The 13613-nt window shown below is 41.2% G+C and overlaps 1 protein-coding gene across 1 annotated transcript in view; it reads right to left on the bottom strand.

Annotated features, from left to right (window-relative positions):
• Positions 1 to 13613, bottom strand: part of CYP7B1 (cytochrome P450 family 7 subfamily B member 1) — a 102619-nt gene continuing 89006 nt past the window's right edge. Inside the window, exons 5-6 of the mRNA XM_081204658.1 lie at positions 8139 to 8317; positions 1 to 2472 (exon numbers count right to left, since the gene is read on the bottom strand). Of these exons, the coding sequence (XP_081060784.1) occupies positions 2185 to 2472; positions 8139 to 8317 (467 nt within the window). The 3' untranslated portion in view covers positions 1 to 2184. The remainder of the gene's footprint in view (positions 2473 to 8138; positions 8318 to 13613) is intronic.

The following is a 13613-nucleotide window of genomic DNA, read 5'->3' on the forward strand; positions in this document are numbered from 1 at the left end:
TTTTATGAGGTCAGAGATACTTTATTAGTAGAAAAAATAGTAAATCATTGATTGAGTTGGCTTTAAAGATTTGATACAACTTATGTCAGTTTGTAAGAACATCCTGGTAGGGATGTGGCAAACATAAACACATAAAACTCTAGGAAGATGCAGTCAAAGGAAGGCACTATTGAGTCCAATGAAAGCAAAGGCAAAGCATTTATTTGCTACATTCTCCTACTGAAATAAATTACTTAATACGTACTCTGCATTTTGTGCCTCTCAGTTTCATAAGACCAAGCGAATATTCCAAAATAAATTTGGGCTGTAATCCTATGCTCACATATCTGGGAGTAAGTACTGTTAAACACAGTGGGTCTCCAGAGTCGATGTGCTTAGAGTTATATTGCCTATGAAAAAATTTAGGAGAACTGTTTTGTTAGCATCTGTACATGCTTACTGTTTCAAAAAGTTTTACTTTACCTTACAGCGGACTTCTTGATTTTTGTGAATGCTCGAGGGAATGTTCATAATAATACATTTCTGTCATTTAGCTTCATTGCTCTGTAAGGCTGGCAGATGTTCACCCGGAATGTATTCCTGTATCCTTAAGAGGACACATATGCCAGGGAGTAGGGAACCCCCTTCCCCAAATCTCCTGTCATGAAACTCCTCTCCCATACCACCCCTTCATTCTGACAGGCTCTTGCCATGAACTGGCTGCCATGGGGGAAAAAACAGAAGACCAGTCCTGGAATTTAAGTTACAGAGAAAAGTTGCTGAAAGAATTTCCACAAACTTAGTAATTCATGAGCTGGTAAAGTGGCAGCAGTTATAAAAATACAAGACTCAGCCATAAGCACTTCAGCAAAATCTATTTTGAGATCTGATGAGTCTATTCTGTAGGGTTGGGGCTCTGTCTAGCACTTCCCAGTATGTTCTATGCGCAGAGAGGGTTTGAATGGCAGCTGGGCACCTAGCAGCCAATTGTGCTTTGAGAGATCTCTTCTCTAGTTTTCATTTGCGCATTTACAAATGCTCTACTATTGGTTCCCACAGAGGCACTTCAGCATCAGAGCTGTGATTAATCTGATGTATGCTTTGCCTTTGACAAAGTGCCATAACATCCTATCATATTATATTCCAACTCGTGATATTTAAAATTCAAAATCCTAAAAGCACAGCATGAATCAAAATATGGGTTGTGCTGAAAACAAATACCTGCTTTCATTTTTCACAGTTGCTAACAAAAAGGATGCCAAAGAAGGATTGATCATAATTCTAGTAAGAGACATCTTACAGCCCACACTGACACAAGAGTGTCTGTGCTCAACATAATAGGGTGTAACAGATGTGAGCTATTATCGGATATGTAGTGGTAGAACTTATTTGTCCATAGACTTACAACACCATCAGTGTCTAATATGATCATGAAAGTTATATGAAAAAAGCAAAGCCTATTTCAAAGTGCAAGCGTCTCAAAAGCCACAGATATATATAAACACTGCCCCCAAATATTTAGAGTAAAGCAAAACAAAACCCCCAGTCCCTCCACTATATTAATTTCCAACTAGAAAAGTGCTCAAAATCCCAAATGAGATTCTATGTGAATTTGATTCTTTGATGAATTTGAATGGGCATTAGAAGCAAGTTTTGTTGATGTTGAGTAGTGTTCTTACGGAAAATAGCAAGTGCCAAAATAAGAGAGACTTTGTGGAAGAGGTAGACAAAGGTACTTTGCCAGCCCAAGCAGCTATACCACACAATTCAATAAGTGTGCCTTCTGATCTCCTGCTCTGCCATACAGCATGTGCGTTAGGAGCTGTACTACAAAAAAGTAGCCACACTGAGGGCACTGATGCAGATAGAAAACTTGTAGAAATAGAATATTTCACCCATCCCATCAAAACTTTAACTTAAAATGGCAGCAATATGGGGGGGGGGGATCAAAATGTGGCAGGCCTCATCCACAATTGTTTATTTTTCAAAAAATTATTTGCTTTCTACATGTTGAAGAAAAATGGAACAAGGCTATCAGGTATTGTTGAATATCCATTGTCATTTAAATGTTGGTCTATAATGATCACAAATCAGAACCCTCATCCACAGTTGTAAGGACACCAGAAAGATATGGCAACTGTAGTGCAAAAAGACAGAACAAAACCTGAGTAAGTTATTTGTAATGTTGGAAACTGTATTAGAGTATTAATTTCTTAGTTTGTAACGAAAGGCAATGTCAGTGTCTGGCAAGAGTATACCAAGACCTATTCTACTCTTGTCTTGTCCAACTTGCTTTTCTTCTGTTATTTCCACATCAAAATATGTCAACAATAAAACCAAGAACAGCTTAATTTCATTCATTGCAAAGAACCTGCCAGGACACTTGCTGATTCCAGAGCCAAAAGGCATCAGAAAGTATTTCAGCTTCCTTCCCTGTTTGTAGAAAGTGGTTTTCTTCTTGCCATCCTCTACATAACGATCAAATTTATACCTCTGAAAAACAGAGAATGTGAGCATTAATATAGTTGTATAAATATAGTGATTACAACGATGTCAAGATTGATCTGAAAAGCAAAAAAGAATAAGCAGTGGATTTCTTTTTTATATGTGCTACTTTTAGAAGGCCAGGTGGTACCTCTGTCTTAAGCCCTGTGAAAATGCTCTGGGGAGACAGCTATGAGTTCAACTCTGGAATCACATCCAGAGGCTGCACATTTTGCCATATTACTTTCCCCACATATCTTAGACTCAACTCATGCACTTTTGTTTCCCAGAATGCGGTCAACACAAGTTGACTCTTACTGACTTTGCTCCTTCTGATCTTGAGTTGAGTGCGCACAAACAGTTGATGACAAGCTACATCCAGTGGCATAACTAGTCACTCGGGTGCCCAGTGCAGCGCACATACCCTGCAGGGCGAGCTGCCCATGGGGGTGGGGCCAGCTGCATAGAGCGTCTCTGCCTCTCTGCCGCCTCCCCCTCAGCTGTAGGGTGGCTCAGGGAGAGGCGGTGGGCAGATGCATGCCCCACACTGCTGTTTCAGGCAGCACAGAGCCTGCATGCGCCCAAGCCACCACGTCACTCCCAGGAGAGACGCATGGCTCGGGCAAGCTGCAGGCCCCGTGGTAAGTGTAGGCCCCTGTGGTGTGGTGCCCAGTGCCAGCCACGTTTCATTACATTTGTTGACTGAACTAAAAAGTTTCATGAGCCCATTTTAAAAAAACCAACTCATTTTGTCACACACACACACACACACCCACAGTGATGACATCCGGCATGGCCCACAACTTCCTGCACCCGCCTTCCTCCGCCACTGGCTACATCCTTTCATTTTTCCAACACAACCCTATGCATATCATTCCACAATTAAGCTGAATAGGACTTTCAGGAATGTGTGTATAGGACTGCAGCCCTAGTACACTATTTATAGGCTGCATTAGTCCATTCATGACAAACGGTGTCGGGCAGAAAGGCTATTGAACTGTGATGATCCTGGTTTTGTCAGATCCTTTCCAGAACTAAAAACTATGATTAGTATTCCAAAACTTATAATACATCCTTATAATAAAAAAGGAGAATTGACTCTACTTAATGTCACTAATTAGAATTCATTTCACATGAAACGATGGAACATAATACCTAAAGAAGTAATGGAAAACAATTACAATAGCTGTGCAACCCTGTAAACACACGTGTCCACAGACAATATTTTTTGTGTGAAAATGGTGTATTGTGAGTCTTGAAGTGTATCTCTGTAAAGTAGCTAGGAAAATCCAAAGTGGGACTAATTTCCCCTCAACAATCTAAGTTAGTTAATTTTAAATTAGAAAAGTAGTTACTGCAAAAACAGGAAAAAAAGGTCCAACAATTAAGGATTACGGGTGGAATATCATTGAGCATAAGGAACTGAGACTTTTGCCCAAATTAAGTAAAGGTTAGTACCTCTTTAGTGGAGAACTAAGTAACTTTCATGTTAAATAATCAGGAAGCAAAGTGGTAATCACAAATTATCAGAGACAGGACACAGAAGGAAGTTGACTTCTCTAGCTTCTTATGTCAGCGCCAGTTTGTGTGAAAAATGAGCTGCTGTAAATATATATAAAAGTAATAGCCCAGATTGAAGCACCATATTTCCCTCTATTGGAGCCTAAAGCCTACAAATACTAAATGGCTCTAGTCTGATCTCCATTTGTCTTGTTTTCAGGAACCTAATTTAAAGCAATTAAAGAATTAAAGAATAATTCAAATTTGATTGATTATACACAAATTCAACTTAAGCAGAAGTGGCAATGGTGTACCCCATCATAGTGGCTCTCACAGCAGAAGCTTTGAGAGATTTTTTTAAAAAATGTAAACAAAGCATATCCTTCAAGAAGTTCTGGAAGATGCAGACTTCCTCTGTCAAGGAAGTGCTTCTTTAGTGAGGAAAGTCGAATTCCCATTGCAATAAGCAAAAAATTTGTTTATTTATTATCAATTTTCAATTTTACTCACAGCTAGCTTTTGTAGGTTTATCCAGAAGTTGACTCTGGAAAGGTAGAATTGCATTTAAATCAAGTTTACCTACGGTATGTATGTGACATTTTGCACTACTATCTGAAGGCCGAGAACCAAAAGGTTCACATGGGCTTTGTACAATTGCAGGTAAGAATCAAGAATAAAACTTTTAGATATTCCAGTGGAAAGGCTTTGGAAGATCCAGCAGATCTTGGTGTCAGAGGACAAGAAAGTGGTATACATCCACCTTAATCCTTATACTATGGTTGCCAGATTTTTTTCAATGAATTGGGGGGACACTTTTTTTTTTTAAGCTGAGTAGCAACAGGGAGTCAATAGTGGGGATGGTGAGGCAAAAGACCCTGGGCCCAAAGGTGCAAAGCCCTTCTTTCACACCCTGTGAAACATAAATGCGCAGTTTTTAAAAAACTGGGCAACAGCGTGCCACGCGCCCGTGACTCCCAAGTCTCCCCTGATCTCCTGCCCCCTTCCCCCTTTGTTTTGACAGATTGGGGGAGGCTTGGGAGTCGCGGCCGGCCAACTGTTGCCCAGGAGGGGCGCAAGGTGCACGGTTTCTCTGCCGGGCAAGGTGCTAAGCCCTTTTGCACCTTGTGAAATATAAATGCCCAGAGTTTTTTAAAAAAACTGGGCAGTGGTGCACCACCCGTGGCTCCCAAGCCTCCCCCGTTCAGTCAAAACAAAGGGGGAAGGGGGCAGGAGATCTGTACCATTGGACGTCCCCAGTTCCCCTTTGGCAGTGGCGGCTGCAGCGACAGTCAGCAGCCCGGAGCCAGCCTGGTAGCGCAGTTCTGGCTTCAGGAGCTGCTCGCTGCTCTCTGCCGTGGCACCCACCATTTTTCCTCACTGGAAGTATCCATATGATGCGTTGCGACATATCATATGGGGACTTCCGGTGAGAGAAATGGTGGGCGCCACGGCAGCGAGCAGCTCCTGAAGCTAGCCAGAGCCAACTGCGCTACTAGGCTGGCTCCGGGCCGCTGAGGCTGCTGCTGCCATGTTTCCCGGGGACAGATTTACAAATCTGGGGACAGAATTTGTCCAGGGACAGATTTGCAAATCTGGCAACTGTCCCCGGAAACCTGGGACATCTGGTAACCCTACCTTATACCTGTGGTGCAGGGCTGGATTTAGGTTTGATGAGGCCCTAAGCTACTGAAGGTAATGGGGCCCATTATATCTCCAGCTGTCCTTTGTCAACAACAAATTGTCACTTTTTGTGCTGAATATATGCTATATTGTAATTTATGGACCTAATAAGTATTTAATGCCATTTGCACATAACAAAATATGTATCTTATCAAAGCAGGCGGGGCCCATTACTTACCTCATAGGAGCCTACACAACATAAACCACTGCTGCTGTATGCAGGTTTTATTTTATTTGTTTTTTATCTTATATTTTGGAAATTTACATCCAGTTTTTTCCCCTTTATTTTTTTGGGAGGTCCCCAAGAGAGTGGGGCCCTAAGCTATAGCTTGTTTAGCTTATACGTAAATCTGGCACTGCTGATGTGTGAATAAAGCTGACTGTTTTGTTATAAGGTCTGTTGCTTGGACAAAAATGGATCATTTAGTGTGGCAGAATGTACTCTGAAAGTCTGCCTATTGACACCAAGCAGGTGCCTTCACTGTACAGTCGTACCTTGGTTTTCAAACAGCTTAGTTCTCAAATGTTTTGGCTCCCAAACGCTGCAAACCCGGAAATGAGTGTTCTGGTTTGCAAACTATTTTTGTAAGCCGAACATCCGATGGGGCTTCCACGGCTTCCGATTGGCTGCAGGAGCTTCCTGCAGCCAATCAGAAGCCACGCTTTGGTTTCCAAATGTTGTAGAAGTTGAACGGACTTCTGGAACGGATTCTGTTTGACTTCCAAGGTACGACTGTACTCTTTTTGGCACCTGCTGAAAACATTTTTGTTTAGACAAGCCTCCCTAGACATGTAGAAGGTGGATGCAGGTTATGACAGTATCTGCTTTTATTTTATTGCTGATTTTAGCATTTGAATGTCTCAAAGTGTTCTTTTCCCCCTGATAATTTTATTGTTTTATTTTATTTGTATACCAGTTCAAGGTGGTTTTTGTTTTTACAGTTAAGCTGTGTCTTAATTTTATGAAATAAATAAATAAGTGTTAAGTAATGCTATGCTCATATGCCATAACTAGTGTGATTGCAGACTCAGTCAAAAAGCCACACAGAGGCAGTACAGTGGTGCCTCGCAAGACGAAATTAATCCGTTCCGCGAGTCTCTTCGTCTTGCGGTTTTTTTGTCTTGCGAAGCACGGCTATTAGCGGCTTAGCGGCTATTAGCGGCTTAGCGGCTATTAACGGCTTAGTGGCTTTAAGAAAAAGGAAACAAACTCGCAAGAACTCGCAAGACGTTTCGTCTTGTGAAGCAAGCCCATAGGGAAATTCATCTTGCGGAATGACTCAAAAAATGGAAAACTCTTTCGTCTTGCGCGTTTTTCGTCTCGCGAGGCATTCGTCTTGCGAGGTACCACTGTAGTACAAATGTAAGAAGGGCTTTTTTCTGCCTTCTGAGTTTAAGCAGGAACAATGGCTGAAAATAATAATAATTTAGTTACCATATTAAAACACATTAAAAACATTTTGAAACAACTTACAATGCTTGTTTTCAGATCAAAGACCTGTGATATTCTGTGTGATGCCACAAGTAAAATTTCCGCAGATAATCCAAGTGATTTTACAAGTCTATACAGTGGCAGGCAGTCTTTCAAGTAACCTGGTGCCAAGTTGTTTAGGGTTTTACATGTTAGTATAGTGTATATAATCAGTTATTTTATGTATCATAAAGGAAAAAAGCTCTTCAGAGTCATACATGACATATGTAAATCCACAGTAGTCATTTCATGGCTTTGTTTGTTTAATAAATACATAAATCTTTGTTTGCCTGTGGCCATCTTCCTCCAACTAGCAAGAATTTCTCAGTCAAAATCTAGGAAACATGACTATGTAATTTGCATGCAGGTGATGAACTTCTGGAGCTGTATTAAGGCTGAGCTAGGGTGGATTAATTTCCAGCCTTTGATATTCATTAACTTTTGCTTCAGATGGGGAAAAAATACAAGGAGATGACACAATTACCCTCAAAGCTTCACTGCCGAGCAACAGCTTTACAATCTTGAGTTCACAACGCCATACTAATTGACCACTAAAGGGCCAATCCCTATAAAGAGAGGTGAAAAAGCATAAGGCTCAAGAAGACACCGCTATTATAGGGGCTTTAGAGAGTCAATGATGCTTTGGGGGCACTTAGCTAAATGGCCCACATTATTTGCTCTTTAAGCCACCTTCTATTATCCAGCCTTCTTTGGGCATCCAATGATCCACTTCCAAACAAAGCCTAGATTTAGCCTCAAGTTTATGGTAGTCAAGGCACAATTGTCAGTCTCTCAAAGGGGTAGCAGTCACCCTCATCACCATATTTCTCTCTTCAGGCCAAGAATCCTTTGACCTGAAGGCACCTTGAAAAGATCAGAAAGTAGGAAGATTTGTTCCACAAGAAGGAACAACCCCCCCCCCCCGCTTTCTTTTTCTTCTTTTTTTAAAGCTCTCTATATTACAAAATGCCTGGCTGCTGAAATGTGCCTGAAGTGGTATGTCTAATAGCAGCTGAATGTTTACCTTGGGATCTTCGTAGACCTCGGGGTCCATGTGCAGAACTGGAGGATAAATTGCTACCAAATCTCCCTTTCTCAAGCTGACTTCCTGGTTCCCTTCAAGCTTGAGAATAAAATCTTCGCTGGCGATGCGGATGTTTGTGGAAGATGAGCAAAATCGGAAACTCTCGTTGATAGCACTTTCTGAATATAAATAAAGGGGAATTTGGGGGTGGGGGAGAGAGAAAGAACCCCAAAGCGTTAAAGATATAGAAGGAGATTGGAAGTTATAAGCTGCTACAGCTGCCAAAATTCGACAGGTCTACTAGAGCAGGCTGGCAAAGAAAGCAGTGTGTGTGTGTGTGTGTGTGTGTGTGTGTGTGTGTGTGTGTGTGTTAAAAAGAGGTAATAAACTTTCCCAGAGGGCTAGAGAAGAAGCTAAGCACTTCTGAACTTTAAAATATAATCTTTCCCGATAGAGTCAATGAATTTAGTTAGGCTCTAGGCAGTGCAGTGGGTTTTGGGTGGAAAAACCATTATTTGGGCATCATGTTGAAAACGCCACAATCAAAAGAGATGAATGCTTTTATGCATTTCCATACATTTCAGGGATTGGGAACAAATACCAGGCATAGCTTCAATGGCTCTATTCTGCCTGGTTGTTTTTTTAAAAAAACACAACCATGCAAGACTGCAGCCATGCATTACAAAACCATCTACTTGAATAACCCAACAGTCATATGCGAGGCAAGAATATTGGGAATTAAGGAAACCTTCATAATATCTACTGCTGGCTGAGCAAATTCAAATTAGGTGTGGAGCTTTGACAAGTTAATGGGGGGAAGCCCATATACAGCGCAACGTTTTGACACAAATCCCAAACCTTTTTCCAGAAGCCCACCTTAACTTGGAAGGCTCTAGAAGGCAAATGTCCTTGCTTTCCCAGTGGCCTTCACCTCTTGCTCCTAGCACGACAGATTTTATGGCTAATTTCCGGCAATTTATCCTGGCAGTTTGAGGAGGAATTCCTTTGGGAATAATATGCATAATTTGCATAAATCATTCTGATAGCATGCATACCAGCATGTAGCTGCTGTCTGGGCCTGCATCTCTGACTTTATAATCAAAACTGACTATCTTTCCACCAGCGAGGCTGGGCGCCGTAATAGGCGGCATGACTCCTTCAAGTCATCAGTGTGAAAATTAGTATTTACATAAAAAACAAAAACCCTATGAAAAGCCCCAAAGCAGAGCTTCCCTCTCACCAAAGAGTCAATAGATGGTTGCTTTCATTTTTTATTTGGAATATATGAGAAACCTAAGTGGTATGTGAAGCCCTGTGACCCACTCCCTCACTTAGCTTACTAGAGATGGTAGACCCAAACAGCTAGTTTACTAGAGAGAGTAGCATCCCCAGCATGGAAACATCTGAAAAAGATAATAACAAACGTTCTTTCACTAAAAATTAAATCTGTTGCAGGGCGCATAGCAAATAAAGTGGCCTTGGATGCTTTCTCGCAGGAGTTTTTTCCTTAAGCGTGCATTTGTCTAAAGAAATGAGGCTGCGGTCAGCTCTGTGTGGCCAGCGCCGTGATTCAATGTGACGTACTGTGAGGCTGTGCATATTCTTTTGGACTGCCTTCGTTACTATAATCAGGGAGAGTCAAATCGGCTTGTTGGTGACGAAGCCAGAAAAGAACTCTGGTTCCAGAACACGGCCTCTACTGCAGATAGCCACAAGGCACCTGACACGATAGATTTCAACTGGCAGCACTCTGGCAACAAAAAACTTTACGCAGTACAAAGGAAAAAAGGTCCAGACTCCACTCCTCGGCTGCCTCCCGCCGAGGAAATGCGAAGCCAAATAACACCCTTTTAAGTCGGCAGTGTGGAAATGGTAGCTGACATACGTAACGCCATTGTGCGCTGATGGATCCAAACCGGTGGGAGGGGAATGAAGAAAGCAGAGCGGTGACAACAACAGCCGTAGCAGCAGCGAACGAGCAAAACACAGCGAAAGTGCCGCCGCTAAAATAGGTTTATGCTGAGTAGCACGAGCAACACAGCCATGTCAGATTGGCCGACATGCTCCCAGGAAGTATGGCAAGTCGTGTTGCCCATTGCGGTATCGCAAATGACAATTGGGCAAGCACATCCGATGCGGGAGCTAATCACAATAATGGAGCTCAGAGTGTGGCTTAGTGGTCAGATCATAAATGACAAATCTGTTTTACCTTCCAGGACCAGCTATGTGGGGGAAGGCGAGCTTGGCTCTAGCTCTGAGCGATCATGCCGATAATCCTTAGATGACAAAAGTAATGAGTCACATTATGATCAACAAAGGAGGATGGAGCTTGTGTGGCTCTGCGGCAGCCTACCATTAAAATAAACAAACAAAAAGGACGTTTGTTTCGACGTTTCACCCCCCCCCCAAATAAAACCCCTTCCCCGATAGCCTCTGTACGGATGCCCAAAATCCACATCGAGAAGAATGACAACTGGATGATAAAACTACAGCCTGTACTTTCTGTTGTCATACTTCAGTAGCCACAAGCCAGTGCTCCTGTCAGACCAGCTGGGTAGCTGGGGAGGTCTTCCATTCTGCACCATGAGGTACAGTAAATTATCCAGCACGGTAGAGCAACATCTGTTTCTGTGCTAGTGCCGAACAAACAAGGCAATTTAAAGCATACCAAGGGATAACCAAGCAGCAAATGAACATGACCCTCGTTTTTCCCCCTTCCTACACGCGCGCGCACACACACACACACACTCGAGATGCTGAAACTTTCAATGCTCACAAAAAGGGGTTTTCAGGAAAGTCGACATTTTCTATGCATCGAGAGACCACAGGCACCTCACAGTAGTTTTGGAATTTTCCCACTTGTCTCTCCCCCCAAACTCCGCTCACTCTTATATACTCTTTCAATTTCACCCTGGATCTTTTTTTAAAAGTTGAAGCTGTTTCAATATACTTATAAATATTCAGTCTTTAAACCTAATTTGCTATACTTAGTTCACATGCCTTCAAGCATTTGTCTTCCAATTTCCACTGAATAAATGCGTACTAATGAGAAATAGAGCAAGCTGCTGAGGCAAAGCTGGGCGACTTGCGCCTGGCCTGCCACCAGCTTGTGATAGGCAGGCAAATTGAGTTAAAATGAAAAGTCTTGTCAGCTGAAATACAACACGGTAGCCAAACAGCAAGCTGTCAATCATCCAGCCAAAACAAGGGACTGCAGGTAATAAAAGGTCATTGTGAATCATTAGTGCATTTGGCTTTTGTAAGCAAGTTAATTTTAATTAAACATGATCTAGATCTGTAACTGTTTAATAATAACAATAATAAACCTTACAGTACATAATGGATAGTTAATTTTATACTAAGCATTCTGCAGGTAAATAGGAGGACCCTATACGTATCAGGAGTGGCATGGAAGAAAAAAAGTTGTCGGGGTATGCAGATATTCTAGATAGGTATTTTGTTCATCCAGGGTGATATGACTACATAATGTCTAGAGAAAGAAGTGATTCTGTAGCTGAGAACTGGAAAACCCTAAGTACATTATAGTATACAGATGTATCCCTATAACATGTCCGTTCAGGCTTTCTGGGGTGTTTGCACCCTGACATACCGGCTGGTTTTTGTTCTTCTGCATCTTGCTGAAAATAAAGTCATTATTGAAGTAGTTCTCTTTTTTTGATGGAAATGCCTGGAACGCAATAATGCTCCAGGGAAAGAATAATTTACAATAGGAATGTATGCAGCAATTAAAATTTATGCAAATAAAACATGACCCAAGCTAAATGCGCAGTGATGAGGCATAACTGTTTAATCTGTTTTGCTTCCTTAAATCTTGGTGGTAGTTGTAAAAAAAATTAGACCATTTCTGTTTATCAGTTTCTAAATTAAAGCTCTGCAGCAAGCCATAGTGGCCAATAATACATGTCACTGGGAATGCAAAAGTCATTTTCGGATTTCTTTGCAAAAGAACATGTAGCACCAAAAAAGTTGACTGGAGAGTTATGGAGATCCCTGAGGGAAGAAATGTAAGCTAGCAAATGGGATCTGGTGAAGTAATATTTTCCTGACACTTTTAATTCTGTGATAAAGCTGGCTACAGCGATTCCTAAGAAAGAAGGTTACCAGCACCTGGAAGATTTCTCCTGATCTGCTTCAAGAATATATATTATTTGTACCAAGAAGTAATTCTGTAGTGGCTCTCAAGCAATTTATAAACACTTGGGAGTAAATAATCAACAGAAAACTGCTCCCCCCTTTTTTTACTAGCTTTCAGCATCACCCATGTGGTGATTTGGTAGTTGACACACAGTACTCCTCACAGCTCAGTGGTGAGCATGGATTCACCATCTTTTTAGTCATAGACTGTTATGTCTAGAGGGACGGAATGGAGATGAAGGAATCACAGCATGGAAAACAAAAAACAAAGGGCAAAAATGCTGTTTGGATTTTTTATATATACATGTATGTAAGGAGGATTGTTCTGATAGAGGAAAAGCTTTGACTGAAGAGCTGTACGGTGTTTCTAACTGTTTTTATAAATGGTTACTTGTACACCACTTAAGAGATTGTCATAATTAAGTGGTAGATGAATTGTGAAAAACAACGACAAATGATCATCTGTACTGTTTTATTGTTTATTTATAAAAAATATTTGGATACCGCTGTGTCCTTAAAAAAAATAATCAAAGTGGTTTACAGCAATTAAAACATAAAACTATAAAATTCAAACCATAAAAAAGTTTGAAACAGACTTGTTTTATATGGGATTCGATATGGAATTGCTTTAAACTGCTTTTAATGGTTTTTACACTTTTCTTGTTTTATGGTTGTAGCTGTTTTATCATTGTTGTGACCTGCCCTGGGAACGTCTGGTAAAGGGGAAGTGAAAAATATAATCAATAAATAAATTATTAAGAATTTGTGCATTGAGGGTCTTGCAAAATGACAACACTGATTTAGGCAGCAATACCTGAGAGCTCTACAAGTTCTTCTGCAAACAAAGCAAACCTGACTCTATTTGTATGGTCAGGAACCTTGCTCCTGACAGTAGCTATACTGTGGAGCACAGAGGACTATCACTCATTAAGCTAGAGAAGCAAGATTGGTGTAATACAATTGCACTCATCTTAAGACACATACCCTTACACAGCTATTTGCATGTCCCAACAGTTATGCTTTATTTGATGCCAAAGGTCTTTGAATATAGAGAGGGTATATTACAAGTCCTGATGAGTAAAAGTATTAGATCACTTGCCCCATGAAGAATGTATCACCGTCCAGTCTCATTGCTTCCTCTCACATTTTTCACTCGTCTTCTCTTACAAATACAGTGGTACCTCAGGTTAAGAACTTAATTCGTTCTGGAGGTCCGTTCTTAACCTGAAACTGTTCTTAACCTGAAGCGCCACTTTAGCTAATGGGGCTTACCGCTGATTTCTGTTCTCATCCTGAAGCAAAGTTCTTAACCCGAGGTAA

The sequence above is a fragment of the Podarcis bocagei genome (assembly GCF_964188305.1).
Source record: "Podarcis bocagei genome assembly, chromosome: 8".
Taxonomy (NCBI): domain Eukaryota; kingdom Metazoa; phylum Chordata; class Lepidosauria; order Squamata; family Lacertidae; genus Podarcis; species Podarcis bocagei.